Raw genomic sequence first — 18,031 nt, 5'->3', positions numbered from 1 at the left:
GCCCAAACTCCCCAGAACATGGTGAGATCTAAGTACTTCTGGTAGTGCATTTGTATTCCAGACTTCAATACCTCAATTTCATCTAACTAGAAATGCAAGAATGTACTTCATGAAAGCCAGTGGCTGCTTAGCAATGCTGCTTGCTATAGTTATATCAAATCTGTCTTCCACTCTCTGCTCCATGTCTTCCAGTGTAAAATCCTGCACAAATAATTTTACCCAACATTGAAACTGCAGCTTGGGATTGTCTCTTGCTGCTTGTGCTGCAGCCTTTCACCTGTGATCACAGTGCTTAACAGGAGGCAGGAACACAGGAGGTTGAAAGAGGCACTGGGCTAGTCCCCCAGGTGACTGTGGAAGAGGATCACTGTAGGAACAAGGTCAACCTGGAGAAAAAAAAATCTCTGTCAGCTCTTCCATTGCCACGAGGAAACCACACTTCCTCATTCTTCCATGCTGCGAACAATGAGAAAAGAAGCAAAAGCTTATAAGATGATCAAACTGTTTTAGTTACAGATTGAGAAGGAAGTAGAAGGGATGTGTTGTCATTTCTATTTTTAAAAAAGTTTTGAAGCATTTGCAAGCTGGGGATGTGGGCTCACGTGGCAAAATAAGTCATGGTATATACACTTTGTCAGTTCTACAGAACTGACAGAGTTCTACAGAGTTTTACCCATTTCTGATAGGAGTTAGGTGACTAGGAATATTCAGTACCCCTGAGGATGTTATACTCCATATAGAGATCATTTAAAATTGTGTTTAAATCCCAATTTTGTTCAGAAAGTTTCATATGAGAAATATGTGCTTTGTTTTCAGTTATAATATTCTAATCCTCACATAAATAACTTTGTTAGTCTTAAACAGAACTATGCCCAAATAACAAGAAAATTCTCTTCTCCTGCTGCATTTTAGAAAGTAGTTCTTGTTTTTCACTTCAGTTAATGACAACGATGCCTCTACAACTGAACAGGATCTTCTGACACTGCACACACCTGCCTTTCTATATTATTCATCATAAAAAAACCTCCTAGAAAGCTCTGGAGGGATTTATTTCTGAATAATAATGGCTTCTTAAGGGAAGAGTGGAAGTACAATCAGAAGTGGAAATACTTGAAGCAAGAGCTCTAGAATATGCTGTTTCTCACAGTAATCTCACTTAGCAAAGCATCTGAAGTATGTGCTTGAATCTTAGTAACTGCAAAAGCAATAAACATACATTTTTAAGTAAGAAGGATCAGCTCACATACTTTAAATGTGGCCTATGGTTAATGTGTTGAAGAATTATGGTCTATATTAGACCAACATTAGAAATTATGATAGTAATGAGCACTGATAACTGCGTTTTACAGCTTCTTTCCCTGTCAGTGCATGAACATCCCCTACATACTATCTCTTTGAGTTTCACCTATTTCTTCTAATTGCATGAACTACCCCTAGGACACAGGAGCACCTTATCGGTCAAGTAGAAAAGTCTTGTCATAAAGAAATATGTTCTGCTCTTTTAAGAAGTTAGTCTGGAAAAGGATGATACAGGCTGGTGAAATGATTTTCTTAACTCTTTAGTGTCTTATTTATATATATATATATTTGTTAGATACTTAAACTACAATACTTGCTTTTAGAGATTACTCTAAATTGATGTAATTAGAAATGTACATTTTAAAAGTTTTTCAAAAATGAATGGCAAAGTACCCAAACAGTTTTTTTGAATGAGCAGTAAAACATCTAGAGCCATTTCATTACTGGTGCATTATAAGTGAACTTGGTACAAACCTTTTGACATAACACCATCACAGCATCTTGTTGGAAACAAACATCATAATTGAGCCTGACTTGAAACATAGGAAACAGACATGGGAGCTGGGTAGAAGTTTTCTTTCCAATGCATTTTCTGTAATTCTTTGATACAATATTGTGTGACAAAAAGGAGGATTATTCCCTGGACAAAGTGTGTTTGGTAATATATGATGAAGTCTAAAGGCTAGCTGGCATAAAATTACTCTTTTGGGTCAGTTGCTGCTTTTTTTTATTATTATTATAAAAGAGTACTATTGCCTATTACTCAAGCATAAGGAAAGATAACCGTAATATTAATGGGAATTCATTTATCTAGTGTAGTAGCTTTACCAAAATATCCCTGAATTTCCTTCATACAGATGACCTTGGAAAAAAAATGCATCACAGTGTATTTCAGTTAGTAATACATTTGTGGTAGAAACAGTTCTACTTATAAAAGGAGAAGCATTTATTGAATCTTAACTATGTTGTCAAATAAGCATCATCCATGTGACAGGATTTGCTAAAACTGTGGGAGAGGTGATTAAAGTAAAGTAATTCAGAAACTAAATGCAAGACTGTCATGAATGTGTGCAGTCAGACCCTTGACTTCCCCTGTGCTTGCATTCAGAACTCCCACTGGCATTTGTCATCACTGGCATTGGCCTCAGAGTCCAAGATAATTAAAATCAAGCAAGGATTATGTATTCTCCCATCTAATAAATATGCGTAAGCAAATAATTGGAGGGTGGGGGGGTGAATGATCTGAGTAGCTAAGTTTTCACTTTAAACTAATGAAAATTAAAGGTTGCTTTTGTAGGAAAATAAGAGTTCTAGTTCACCTGCACAGTTAAAATTGGTGAACTTCTGAGGCCAGGTCAGTACTGACATTTCACCAAAATTAGTGCTTTATCAAGAACTTCATTAAGGCAGTGTTCTCATGAAAAGAAAAAAAAAAAAAGAAAAAAAACCTTTCAGCTCAGTTCAATGTTATTGCTAACAAGTGCTGTCACAATAGCTTCTCAATAGCTTCTTCATGCAACAAACATTCTGAAATGATGCAGGTGTAAGGAGAGTTTCAGTGATGTCCTTGCTCTTTGGCAGGTTGCTGTTCTTTTAAATAAATGTTCCAGAAGCTATTCAAAAAAGCTTACCAAGAATTAGAACCTCTCCTTACACACCTTTCAGTGTGGGAAGGTAGCTCTGTGAGGAAGAGTAGAAGTTATATGTGGCGCTAGGTTGTTATTAATTTATCCAAAATGTACATGCAGAGTAAGTGAAAGAGAAAAATCCACCCTTCGTTCCCAGAAACCCAACAGTGAAAGTACAGCAAAGAAATGCTTTTCTATCAGCAGTTTGGTACAACTGATGATGTGAGAACAAAACCAGAACAGAACAAAAAAGCAGTATAATTTGTGAGGTCTGAGTGAGTTAAGCAAGAATTGCCAGCCTACAGACTATGAAGAAGAATGTATAAAATGGGAATTAAGACACTGTTGATGAACTGCTTTCATTACTGTTTGGCATTCTTTAGTAGAATTTGGCTTATTGTCATTTAAAGTGAAAATAGTTTTCTGTGTCACACTGTGGGATCTTTGTCCCAAGTTACAAATGCCCTGGGCTTCATATTTGCCCTCTTACAATATGAGTTATAAAGCCAAGGGGTTTGTGAACAAGAGCCACACATTCACAGATTCAGTATCAATATAGCATATCCACTGTATGAATAAAGACCAGCTTACACTGGTATTAGCCTTATGGGACTGATTTCCCTGCTGACTTCCCACAGGTACACTGGAACACTCCAGTAGCCCAGCAGATCACTCCTCGGGCCCCCTCCCAGCCTGCTGCCAGCACAAGAACACAGAATCCTGTTCATGTCTTCCATCGGCTCCTGAGGATTCCAGAGGTCAGATACACCTAACCTATGCTTACGGTTTTCTTTCTATTTTCTTTAAGAAATTGTTTGTGAAACTTTGGACAGACTAAGGTGATGTTCTACTTTTATCACTGGGTTTAGTATTACCAATTGCTGGTTGCTGGTTTTGAGCCCATCGCCTTTGCTTCTGGCCAGGATACCTCAAAATAGCATGAGCTTGTGTTTGCTGTTGGGTTGACAGAGCCAGCCTGTAATTAGCCCTACAGTCTCGAGAGCTGACTGTCAAGAGACTCTGTCTGCACTTCTCAGTGGAAATTGTCTGAATATAACTGCTACTTTGCATTCCTGTACTGCAGTTTTATTCTGTGCCAAGTATATTTTTTTACTGTTTAAGAGTTGTTTTTATAGAATTGAAGTTTCTCTTTTGGTGTATAAAATGAGGGCCTTTGGAAGAAAGCGATATTGGATTTTCACTGAGAGCTGACAAATAGTCATTTACTGACACATGTATAGGTGTGATGTCCAGTGGCAAGACATCCATAAGTGAGTGTCATTCCCAGCAAGTCTGCAAAGAATAGCTTCCAGCCACTCTAAAAGGCAGGCAGAAAGGTTTCCTGTGAGTTAAAACACACCGTGGATTTCTGTCTTCTTAATGGTGGCTTTAAATTTACCCAGTACTCTTACCAGCTTGTTCCAAAGTTCAGGAATTCTATCTGGTAGTAAAAAATGAGACCAGCTAAATGTCTGTAGGAAATTCATGGGAAAGAAATGCTTTTCACCATGAAAGTCATCAGAATGAATTGCAGAATTTGTGGTCTCTTTGTGGAGGCAGGGAGACTTGGCTGCTAGATGGATCCAGCTGGAGCTCCACACACCATGAGCCTGTGAATTTGTTTGTGTCCTGACATGAGACTGGGTGACCTCTTTTAAGCTGAGATTTGAAGCAGCTCTCCTGCGCCTGGATTCACTATCACCCTTTTCATGAGAGTAGGACAGCAATCTCCAATTTTATAGAAAATTTCAACATGGGAAATGACTTTGGCCTACCTGTCTTTCCCCTCCACCTTTGAAGAGAAACAATATCTTTCTTATCTGAACTGTCCTGATATAAGCTGTTGCCATGCATTGCTATAACTCCTTTATTCCCTGATGCGTCAACAGAAATTGAGGTTCTAGCAATAAAAAACATGACTACTGGAAAGATAAAATGTCCCAAAGAACAGGTTGAGAGCCAGACTTTGAATATCTAGAAGATTGAAGTGGCCTCCCAGCTCCCTGATGACTTGTGATCTTGTCTAGTTGGCTGCCATTGCTAAGAGATATTCTCTTATTTTTTAACAAGGATATTCTCCAGGAATTTTACCACACCTGCTTTATTTCCTTTGTTTCATTCTTCCTTCTGTAAAGAAGGAACATACAATTTTGAGTATTTCTATATGTCTTTCTATATGTCTTACAATAAGTTAATGGTGTGTGGACATTTTAAGGCCATACAAACACTAGATTTTTTGTAAACAAGAATGTGACACCCATATCTTAATGTGCTGTCTTCATTTTCATGTGCAACTGGTATGTTTTCCCTTCCTGTATGAACTGCAAACTTTAACACACTTCCTTCGCTCTGAATGTCAGTGTGTACAACTTACGCTCCTTGGGTGTTGCTCCACAGGGGTCATGCAATTAGACTGCAATTGAGCAGCTGCAAATCCATAGGAGGCTGTAGAAATCCTATCTGAAAATGGATCAAAATAAACCAATGTGCAATTGTTTCCCTTGATTGGAAATTGCTTTCTATTGATTAGAGCAACAATCCATGCCATGACACATACCAAGGACACTGGAGCTGATGCCAATCACTACTAAGCTCCAGATTCCTGGCAAGATCATTTCTGATAACGCGAGACTTTAGAAAAATAATATTTGTTCTCTTTGAGATTAGTAGACTCTAATTAACAACTAAGTCCTGTTGTGAGACTATTGTGCCATAATTCTCTCTCCTCCTTAGGCTATAAACCCTGGATCCTTTCAGATTCCATGCATTACAACGGGGTCCTGAATCCAGTCTCAGGCCAGTAGGAATTAAAGTTTGCCTGAACAAGAGAGTTTTCTACTCTTTTAATGAGAAAAATACTGCTGTTGAGGTTTTGCATGAAAATCAGAGTTTTTTTGAGGAAGGAGGACTAGCTTTGCCAAAATTCTTTTTTCCACACTTAGGAAAAATAATTTCAATGGAGAGCTTTTATTCATACATTTTAATGGTGTTACAGTGTATTTGCATGAATTTAAATGAAATCATAAACTAGCCAAAATAATATCTCATAGATTTTGCTTTTAGGGCTTGCTTTAATGGTGGTGACAGTGGCATACAGGAAGGAAAACAATGACTCCTATCTTAATGAAGCAATAGGAACTGTTTTCATTTCAGCAGCAATATTTTTTTATGCTCTGAAATCACCTTATAGATGTTATTTGGGACACAAAATAATGATGTGAAACAAAGCAGTCATAATATCAACCCACAGAAGGCAGCACTGTTCTTTCAACAGATCAGCAGCAAGTAAGTCAGTCATTGCCAAACCTAGTCTGGAACCCTGACTTATTGTACTGGTGTTCTTTTGTTTAGCCTTGCAAAGTGAAATATTCCTCCGGGACACTGCTAGGTGCCTGTAATCAACAGCATGCTTGCTTTGGTATTTGTGAAATCAAAATCTCAATTATTAAAGTATTTGCCGAGTATAGCTCAACATGGAAAGTCAACACAGACAGAAAAAGATAGTCCTTAACCTCAAAGCTTTCAGTCTCAGAATAGTTTACTCATTGCTGAATATATTTTCAATTACAAATTTAACAGGTTGGACAGAAATACAATACTGTGATGGTACAAATAGACAATTTCTGTAAGGGCAAAGTGCCTTTGAATACAATGAAGGACAACAGCTTACGAAAAAAATCCACAAAAAAGGTTAGGGAGGAGTTGGCTACAATCAACTAACAATGGAAATCTTACAAAGTACCTGGGGAAAAAGGTAATTTTGCTTTGATAAAATGAGGGCAATCTGAATTTCAGGCTCTACTTCTTCCACCTGCCTCAGGCTTTCATTGCAGGGCCTCTCTGTCGAAGTGAACGGCATTTTTGTAGGACCAGAATATTTTCTCTGAAAGTGTGTCTGCAGTGATGCAGAAGCAATCTAAGGCTCTACTTGCATGGCTATGTCAATTAACTATAAGAACAAACCATTACAAGAGAGAATTGATAAGGCTTGCTATTTCATTACTGCAGGCGCCTACAGTAATAGTAATGTAGGACAGGACACCTGGAATACACTGATCACTACGATGCAGAGCCACTGTAACAAGAAAATAGCCTGAGCGAACAGGAACAAGTGAAAGGAAGGGCTTGACAGTCCTGACCTATCCATCTTAGAAATAATAAAACACACTTATTACAACAGCATTATTTCTACTTTACAACTACAGCATGCAAAATTGCCACAGATAACAACTTATATCTTTGAAAGGTCTTCACATGTTATGCAAGCCCTAATTAGAGCTCACTGATGGAAAGGGTAAAGTTAAAATATTTTTTTCAAAATTTCTTTCTGACTGTTTTATTTGCAAAATTTGGGCTTTGCAGAACTGTCTTCTGTCAAGTCTATAGCACTGTGTTCGGGAGGCCTGTCTGCCAGAATATCTACATGTGCATATTGAAGGATGATTTTACTAAAAGAATAATCTAGTGTTGTATCATGCAAAAGCAGATGTATTTATTTCTTATGCTTCAAATGCTAGTATGCTAGTAGCTTCAAATGTGTGAGCCTTTGCCAGGTCAAGACCCTTCTAACAACAAAAAAAGGAAGGAAAGGAGGAAATAATCTCATTTTACGTATGAAGAAATGTGGCAACAGCAGTTATGTGACATTTTAACCTCTCACTGCAGCAACACTTATTTCTGGAGCCAGGAATCATACTTGGTCATAATTTCACTTCTCTAAAATTCTGAAGCCAAGAACAAGATAAGCCACTGCTATTCAAACCTTACCAATAACAACAATGTGGAGAACAGTTTGCCAGAACTGAGCTTTACAACAAACATTTCCAACAGATTTCTACCTAGCATAGCTTCCTCCATCCCGTGTATTTGTCTAACATACTCTGCTGATTTCCAGCCTGTCAGATCCCAAGAAGCCTTTACCATTATTATGGTATCAGGATCTGGACATCAGTTTCCATGCAACTTAAAAGATTTTAATAATGATAGTCTGTCCTTTTCTGCAGGCCTATTCCTACCTTTGGTGCGTGGTTAACAGCATATTATCTGTTATCAGGCCATCTTTTCCTGTTTAATTAAGCTTGCAGGGAGGTTATATTTCTCTGCCTGTGATGATATTTACTGTCCTAAATTTAATTTCTTTTTATAATCCTTACAGTGGCAAGTAGTAAAGAGAACTTTTAACTAATAAAAATGTTATTTGAGCATTAAAAGAAATCAGAACTTGGCAAAAAATATGTATTGGAAAAAAAAAAGTAAATTAACATAGTTACTAGCAAACATACACACACTATAAAGCACTGCCTGTATTAAGCTTGTGAGTATTGGTGCTTTCTTATTGAAGAACCTTCCTGGCTTTTAGGAGAGGGATGAAGGGGTGGAAAGGCAAATGTCAAAGCAGTGTGGTTTCTTCTCGTTCTGGTCTCCACTCTTTCTAAGCAACCAGAGCCATCAGCTGGTTTCCCAGAGCCCCTGAGCTAGCCTGTGGGGCAGAGTGCCTGCGGAAAGGGAACGTAGATTCACCTCAGCTGCTGGCTGCAAGCTGGATTCTTCAGTCTGCAAGCCACTATAGACTATCAGTTAAAAATATGCAAAGCTGTTGCTTTCAAACTGTGCCTCACAATCCCTTTGGGACTAAGAGACTTAGTAAACAAATCTGAGGATACAAATGAAAAATGGGGGGCCCTAATTCAACTACTCTAGCTTTGCTGCTTTGTATTAACAATGCAAAACACTTAGAAAATATGACTGCTTATTCAGCATGAAATTTATCCTGGTGTTCAGTGTTGTAGTTGCTTTTCACACCACTGAATTTTACGTAAATATTTTAGCTAGGCTGAGCATAGGTTTAAATGTTGTATCCCTCTACTTTTACCCAAAGGGATTCATTGAATTAGGTGCTGTCACCTTTTTAACCTTGACTTTTTGAAGCACTTTCAAAACAGCTTTTGATTTTCTCATAGAATCAAAACAGTGGCTACATCCTAAAATTTTGAAACGCTTAAAATGATTTCATAAATAAGCCACTTATTTATTATCTTATATATTAGCTATGTATATTATACAGTAAAACTGGGTGACCATGAGTCTATGAAAAATCTGCATTCCTGCCATAAAAATATTTTTTAAGCTGAGGAAATGATTCACAGCAGAAGAAAGCTGTTGTGTTTAGCAGGTAACACTTCCAAATTTAAAAGCAAACATCACTTTCTTTAGAAACAAGGTGCATGACTGCCTTTGAGAGAAAGATCATCCTATACTCGCAGCAAGATGTTCTTTTTTGGTAATTCACAGCAAAAACAAATGCTGAAGTACCTGGTGGCATGAAATAAGGGGGCTGACATTGGTAGGAGGGAATGGTGGTTGTTTACTTGGGACAGAAACGCTTATATGAGGTGCAAAACTCATCTAACAGTAGGAATACTTGTTACATTAACAAGATTTACTGACAGACTCCATCTGTGCCTTCCTACCAAACAAGGTCACTCAGTTAGATCCTAAGGAGCCTAATGAGCAAAGTGCCAAGTCTCTGGAGTGATAATGGAGGCTTGCTCTGACTTACGCCTCAGGCACCTGCAATATTTTTAGTACTGAAAAATAAAATAGGGGAGAGGAAAAAAGGTCATAATTTTTATCAAACCAATCCACCTTGAAAAATATCAGTGTGTGTGTCTGTGCATGAACATACCTGGGTATTTTTTCTCTCTTCCTGGTTATTCACAGTTTACTTTTCTCTTTTACTTCAGAGTGGCCCTCGAGGCACTTCAATGCCTTCGTCTTGGCCATTCACTTCACAGCTGCATCTCGGTTACAGAAACTTCAGCGTGGTGGCAACATGCCCATTCCTTTCAAAATGCTGAAACATCAACAGCATGGGCAGTGGTTGCATAGTTGAGGGAGAAGCTTTAACCATGAATTTTTGCTGCATATCCATTTTCTGTCTGCAGTTTCTGAGATAGAGTCTGGTCTGCTTGTAGCAAATAGTATGCTAGTGTAAAGCTGGAAAGGGACATAGATAAACTTCGAGCAATACAGACAAAACCATCCGTGAATCACTTTTAGTATCTGTTATTCTTGGTATTGATTTGTTGCTGTAGACTTGCTGATAATTCAACAACAAAAAACTGTTTATTATTTTTTCAAAATTTCCAGCAGAACTATAGGCTACCTAAAAATATTAAGCCACAATTTGAAAGAAAAAGACAGTGCTTTTTCTATGCCCTGAAGCATGATTTGTGTGACTCTTTGCTGTGAGGCATTGTTGGGGTACAGTTATAACTTGTTCATCTCTTAACTAGTAGCACAGTGGTCTCAGTGCCATCTTAGGGTCAAGTTTCTATCATTGCTTATTTGCCTTATTTCTTAAACTTTTTGCAAAAGTGTCTTCTGGTGTCATCTGAAACAGAATTATGGGTCCTATAAACCCTGGGTTTTATCCAGTATCTATCAAATTTACTCACTATTGTTACAAATATAATCTAATGAATATTTATCATACAAATGCCAATACATTATGAACTGCCCACAGAAAATTGACACCTTATTTAATTGATCAGTGAATAAAATAATACTTGTCTAAATCTGTGAGATAGGATTAGGAAGACTAAAACTGCTTTGTTTTCCATCTTGTAAAATAAAATATCATAGTGATCATTAGAAAAACAAGATGAAGGAATAGAATAGAAAGACAAATTTAGAAGCAGCGACTAGTATCACCAGTGAAGTTTCTCAGTCCCATCTCTAATGTGCTGTAATGTTTCTGGAATGAAGTAGTGCTTCTCATGGCAAAGGATTTATTGGGTCATGTTGAATTCCACATATGGCTACCCGCGATGAAGTATGTATGTATGTAGTATGAAGTATGATGTAGTATGAAAAATACGCCACAGCAGATCTGGTGGAAATGACTCCAGTGCTTCACCTCCTGATACATTTATGTTCTGTCTCAGTGTAGAAGAGCTCAAGTCCTAGCATACAGCACACAGAATGCTTGTTCATAGGATGAGGATTTAAATTTTCATCTATGTGCCTTCATACTTAGTGTATACAATAGGACATGGCAAAATTGTACACTTGGAGATCAGAATAGAGCATTAATTTAAAAGTTCTTGGGGGAGAAGTTGCCAGGAAAATGCACATGTACAAATGAATATTTCAGCATTCTGAAGGGAAATGTCTCTACAATTGTCAACGGGTTCTGCATGTTAACACCAGTGCTCAGTCGCCTTGTAAAATACAATTGAAAAAGATGTCTTTATGTGATGATATAACATCACTGACTTTAGCAGAAGTAGAATCTGTACAAGTGGAAATTACATGAGAATCTTAATCCTGACTTGAAGTATCCACAAATACTAAAAAACACATTTTTATTGATCATTTAATTTATAAAGATGCTATTGTTCAGGCCCTGCAACAATATCCATCCATCAGCTGACAGTGCAGGCTGGGAATCCACAACTTGATGTTAAGCCTAGGGCCGCATGGGAGCTTGGTCCAGCCACACCAGTGTAGGTGTCCTGGGCTGCCGATGGCAGCTGAAGAGCACGTGTCAAAACATGGATGTGCATAATTCAATTCCACTCTTTTTTAAAGACATCTTGCTGTCATCATGAACAATCAGCAGTAGCTGTCATAAAAAAAAAATATTCCAGGCTCACATATTCCAAAAATATATATATATATATAAAATTAAATTTATTTAATAATCCTCAGTATCTTTTTTCTGAGTGATAAATATTAAATATTCTGAAAGATGGGGGTGAAGCATTGCAAAATCTCAAAACTATGGAAGTAAGAATGTCATTCATTTCCATACATCACACAGAGCAGCACGTGATACTCCGTACACATGCTGGGAGAGACAAAGGTTTAAATTTCAGTGCATCTCGATTTGTGCCGTAAGGAGCAGCACCTTGTTTCCTAAAGCCCCTGTTCCTCCATTCCCCAATTAACTCTGGCAGGCTCCTCCAGCCAGGAAGCACATCATTAAGTACAGCACGGGTTTTACCCTTAGGTCGCTGCAGGCAGAGCTTGCCAGTACCCAGAGCAATTTGTTTTCTCTCCAGTCACACTCCATTTCTGTTAGCAATGATTTTCTTTTAATTCCAGCCTTCCCCGCAGTCATATTTACCTCAAGCCTGTATGTATGTTAACTCCTTTCAAGCAGGCCTTCCTGTCCAAGGCCCCGTGCCCTCATGTTTGACCAAGGTGAGTGGCAGCCTGCTGGCACCTTGCACCTCGTGCTGCCCTCTTACCAGAACTTCCTCTCTGGTCCTCACAAGTACCTGTTTCTTACTCGAAATGGAACAATTTTAAAAAACTGTCTAAAAAACCTGGCTTGCCCTAAATCATAGTTTGTGTTGGACGAGTTTCTTCAACTTGTATATTTTTTGCATGGCAAAAAAGGAGTGGCCTCAGATGGCTACTCTCATTCTGGGTAGAGAGAAAAGCATTTCTCTATAAAATGTGTTTCAGCTCCTCACCCAACCTATATTATTCAATTACTCATTTAAAATTAAAAATGTGTGTACACATGTGTCTGTATAGTAAAAAGGAATATTTTATTTTTGGAGAGGAAAACCAATTTTTAGAAATGCAAACAAAAGGAAGTAGTTGATACAGTATAATTTAAAAACCTTGTCATAAACTCCAAGGAAAATTAATGCCTGAAAAAAAGAGTTTAAAATATGTTTTTCTATAGAAACTCTTTACAACAGAAGATTTGACTTAGAAAGGTTACAAGTATAGTCAGCAACAAATCTTTTGCGTGTGTGTCTTACAATGCTAGCATGCCAAAAACAACACAAAGATCAATAGAGGAAGCTATTAGGTAGCACATATGCAGATGTTGTATTGAACAGTCTTATCTAAATGAAAGAAAGAAGTGGTTACAATAAGCTTTAAGTACCCACTTTGAATAAATTGCATTTAGAGACTTAAGATCAGGTAACACAAACTCATATAACATAACTATACAGAGAAATAAGCTATTTCTTGGGATCTTTCCATGTCACTGGTTTAACTTGACAATAAAAGATGTAAGCTTGAGCAGCTTTGAGTTAAACAATAATATGTGAAAGAAACACAAATGAAACATTTAAAACTTCCTGCCATGGTAGCAATTTATGGGCTATTTCCTCGCAGACTTCAAAGGTGTAATGTCCAGGCAGGTGTGAGACCCTGAGATCTCTCTGCCTTGCTCACTCATGGATGGACTTCCACCAGGTTTAATCCCTGCCTGAGTCACTTGCAATTCTTGGTCAGTGTCCACTGGAGATGGGTGGAGGAATTGTACAAGAGCATGCATAAGAGTGGCCAGGGAAAGGTAAAGAAAGGGAATACTTGTATATGATAACACCGGACTTGTCATAGAGCAAGTACTCCATTTCGTGAGAGTGATGCTAAATCAGCTTTGCTGAGGTCTGAGCAGATGGTGTTTAATTTTTAATTACTTCCATATACACCTTTCCCAGCACTTAAGGGAGTGCCCCACCCAGTGCTTGAGACCATCACGGGATCTGAGATCGTATTTCCATGAAAGGTACTGAAGTATTAAAAAAGCAAAGCAAAACCAAACAAAACACCTGTCTGCTTGTTGCATCGTAGTTTGACGAGTCACCTTCAGGAAGCAGTGCTCCTCTATTTACCACCTGGTGATCAGGCATTACAGAGGATTTAACCAAATAATAGGGCCCCCATCTGCTGATTTTTGACTCGTTGTGCTTCCTGTCACATACCACAAAGCACAGACTGAAGCCCCTGTAGAGATTACCATGATAGTATCCCTCCCAAAGACACCGACTGACAATCTCATGCCTCAGACAGTGTTCGATACCATGTCAGTGTGCTGTTTGCATGCAGGGAAATGCTAAGGGCAAATAATTGTAAGAGTTTCTCTTTCTCTGAACACCTAGTATGTACAATGCTTATGATCTGTTTTTCTAATAACCACTTTTATGTGGAGGCAGCGGCAGTGGAACTTATTTTGACTGGTTCTCTGAGGATTCACATGTCACTTGACAACTGAAACAAAAGTGCTGTCTTTTCAATCTTTGTACCAAGTCATCAATGAACAGCTGCAAAGCTACTCAAGGTGCACAAGTGTCTTGAAGCCACCCACTGTCCTAGGCACTGGGGACATAGTCCCCCAGGTATCTGAGAACTTTTAGAGTAGAAGAGTTCTGTTGCTGGAAAAAAAAAAAAAAAAAAAGCAATGACTGTATCTAAAAGCCTGTCTCTTTTCTAACTGCTGTGTTTTGTGAGATCAGACCAAACCTGACTCAGCCTTACCCACCTGCCCCATGTCACAGAAGTTCGAGATGCACCAGCACAATAGTTCCTCCATCAGCTTTGCTTACAAGTCCACCTCTGCTTTGTGCAGCCTGCTGTAACCCAGTATCAGGTGTAGTCTTCTCATTAATGGATGATAAATCAAACGTATTGGGTGGGAATGTGTCAAAGGGAACTGAAAATATTTCTCACCTACTCCATTTTACACAGTAGCATAGATTCCTTGGGACAGGTTCCCTTATATTTCTTCTTTGGTTTTGTATTTCCGAGAGCAGAGTTTTCAAAATAAAAGATTGCCTCAAAGGAAAAGGCTACTAAATGGCTAAGCTGCGTGACCTAAGTGATAGTTTAATCTGTGTGCCAGAAAGTCTTGAACTGGTGCCTTCCCTGGCCTTCTGGACACATCGACAAGAAATTCCCAGTGCTTTTCTTCTCATATTATACCACTATGGAAAAGATGGAAAATCCTGCTGGTTACGTCCTTTGCGGGTGGCAGCAAATATAACTGCAAAGCCTCATACTAGCTGAGGATCTGGTCTGTGACGCAGGGTGAGAGCAGGAGGTGAACAGCAAATATTGCCTTGGAAGGAAGTCTCTGAGGTCTTACAAACGTTTGGATGTTTCTGTTTCATATGGTAGGTTTTCTAAGGCGTCAAGCACTGAAAACAATACGTAGTCATTTAGGATACAAGAATACAAACAAAAATGACCTGACTGTCCTTCCTGGAGTAGCTGGCTCACAGGTTTGGAGGCGCTGCACGCAAAGCAGCTTTGTGCGCATCACAGAGGGATGTGACGGGGCCTCTGGGACACAGCTGCCATCTGGGGGGGAAATGCTCTCACCCATCAGCCCTTACGTGGTGGCGTGCAAGCCAGAGGGGGTCACACCTGGGAAATCTCTTCAGTTATGTGTTATGAGGCTACGACTTTGCTCCTGCTAAACACGAGGAAGTGGCGCATGTTTTTGATATGGCATTGATTCTGTTGGCTAAACCTGTGAGCCGGCAGCTTGCTATGTTCAGAAGAACTACCTGACAGAGGCTCCAGTAATTCCCAGTTTGCAGTAGATGTATATTTTGTATAGGAATCCCACTATACAATTATGATTGTTTGCAACCTGAAGCCCAGAGTCTCTATTTGCTATTTGTTTCTGACAATTTAAGACAGCTTGGAGAAGAGGGAGAAATGTCAGCAATCCAAGTTATTGTCATTATAGTGTGACTATCGAATGAGCACAGATCCACTCCTGATAAAAACTGTTTGAGGGTACAGAAAGAAGAATAAAAAGATTGCACGGTTGGTGCACAAGCTGCTTGGCATTAATTTTATACAGAAGAAATCCTAAAAGAACGTCAAAAACAAATCTTTTCAAAGTTAACAATGTTGACATAGACATAAACATTTCCTCTTCATTGGATGTGTCCTTTCACAAAAAATAAATAAATAAAAAAAAAAATCATTGCAGCTCTGAAAGGACAAACCTCCAGGATCAAAATTTTGTTTAGGTGTATGAAATCTTGTTTCCGTTCTAGAACAGACCTAAGTTTAAAAAACAAATTTGTCTTATAATATAGTTCTTTGTCTTTCCATGGCAATTAAAATAATTGCACTTTGTCAAGTTGCATCTTTTATCCTAGTTAAAGATAGAGCTTACTGAGCAAACATAGACTAGTCTGGTGACAGATGAAAGATTGCACAGTGTGTCTGAAGTAGTTGAGAGCATCACATTATGCTATGCAGAGGGAAAGCTTGATGCAGTAAACCTTCTCGTACTCACACAGAAGAAACAGAGTACTTTATTAAAGAGCGATTCATTCTGTGTATCACATTCTTAAACCCAGATAGTTTTAGGTATATATCAAAGTTAATGAGTGCTTTGGATTCTGCCTCAAAGTTAATTATTGGTACGTACCTGGTTGTATTTGAAAGCAAGTGTCTAAAATCACAGGGAATAAAATTAGATGAAAAACATCTTTGATCATTAAAGTATATACAGCTAAGTTTAAGTTATTGGTGCAGAAAATTTGGTTGTTTACAACATAATTACTGATTTGACTGTGGAAAAAAAAAAAGAATTGCAAATTGTTTTGCTTCAATTAACAGTACATAAATAATTCTGGTATGCATAAATATTTTACCATTGAAAACTGTAGCACGCAACTTTTTATGGTGCTCTTAAAACAGGTCTAATGCAAAGTTAATAAGACACACGAAAAAAAGCCTGTCTGGGGGATGGGAGGGAGGAAGCCATCTGTCATATAGAGGACTACAATGGTGTTGCACCAGAACTTGTTCAGAGAGTAACAATTACAAACGTCAGTAGTGAAACACTGAAAAGCTGAACAGCACTACAGTGCGGCAGCACAGCTTCAACAAAATATAAGGGTTCATCCTGACTTTTGCCAGTTCTGAGCTTGATGGCACTGCTTAGCACCTGCAGGTATGCAGGCAGGTTCTCCACTCCTACGCTCACATGTCTGGGACACGCTCTGTCTCAGACTGTGAAATGTTTGGTGTTTGGAAAGGTATTTGAGTCTTCAGTCTCTACTGTCATGTTTTGCTTAGACTTGGAATTATATATATTTTTTTTTAGATAGAATTTGCTTTAGCAAATGCTTTAGTATTTCGGGGGAAAAAAAGAAAGAATAAAAAAAAAAAGAGAGTATTATCTGTTAATATAGTTGTCCCATTTCAGAAAGAACATTTTCAAATTGCCCTAATCCAAAGCAGTGTTTGTTCTCCTTGTGGAAAGGAAGAAGACTTCTCAGTCCTGAGAGTTACTGAAAAAAATATGTGCAGTAACAAAAATAGGGTACTAAGAAAGAACTATTGGAAGAAATCTAACAACAACAAAAAAAAAAGCAGAAGTGGATCTGTGTTAATAAGGATGTTCTTACTAATAGATTTAGCTCATTAAAGTCCAGATTCCATTCTAGTGCACCAGTTCTAGCAGATACACAATGTAGACTTTCTTTGTAATGTTTTTCTAACTCCTTCATTTTTGTCATTCTTTGTTTTTCTTTGATTTTTTAAAAAAATCTGTTACTGTTCTGAGCTTTAGAATCTAAATCTGGCATTTACCTGATTAACACTTCTTACAGAGGCAGAAACCCAGCTTTAGAAACAGTTGTCAACATTGTGGTGTAACTGCACAATGTGATCTGAATGTTTTCCAAACATGGAGGGGCAAATTATTCCTTCTTTCCTGTATACAGCAGAGCCAACATAAGTTATACTAGTTGAGCATCTGCTCCCTCGTTTTCTTAAAAATTCTTATCTTTAGCATCAGCAACTCGTGGGAATAAGAAGTTCTTGATAGCTTAGTTTAACAAATGCTTGAATTTGTCCATGCGATGAGATGCTGATAAAATGCTTGTGCTTTCTTGAATCAGGCTGGTAGAGCGGGCTGTGTAAGTGATCTGCCTGATAGAAGAGCCAGGGCCTTGTCTGCCCAATATTCATTTACATGCTTGGTTGTTTGCTGTCATGAAGCAAAGCCTTCTTCTCTTCTGGTAGGGGCCAGCTGAGCTGGCATTTGCTGGGCAAGGGACATGTGGCAGAGATTAACAAGTATTTTTCCTTCCTCATATTCATTTCCTTTACCCACAAGAGAATAATAATTCCAGATGTGTAAACAGAACGAAGTTTTTAATTGCATCTGTAAACGTAGTAATATTCTCTCTTCTTATTTAAAAAGTTAATTTATGTACGGTGCCTTTTGTGTGATTCTTGGGCTTTGACCATTTACATTTTAGATCATTTACCGTTAATATAATATTTAACATCAGTAGTTCAGGTTCTGGTGTAAGGTGCCC

General features: G+C 38.3%; 1 protein-coding gene across 1 annotated transcript in view; it reads left to right on the top strand.

Annotated features, from left to right (window-relative positions):
* Positions 1-18,031, top strand: part of LOC308198147 (uncharacterized protein) — a 390,404-nt gene that overhangs the window by 199,472 nt on the left and 172,901 nt on the right. The window contains exon 6 of the mRNA XM_080599976.1: positions 3,566-3,685. Within this exon, the coding sequence (XP_080456102.1) occupies positions 3,566-3,685 (120 nt within the window). The remainder of the gene's footprint in view (positions 1-3,565; positions 3,686-18,031) is intronic.

Source organism: Anser brachyrhynchus (assembly GCF_964034855.1).
Source record: "Anser brachyrhynchus genome assembly, chromosome: 7".
Classification (NCBI taxonomy): domain Eukaryota; kingdom Metazoa; phylum Chordata; class Aves; order Anseriformes; family Anatidae; genus Anser; species Anser brachyrhynchus.
This window is presented reverse-complemented; position numbering and strand designations above follow the sequence as displayed.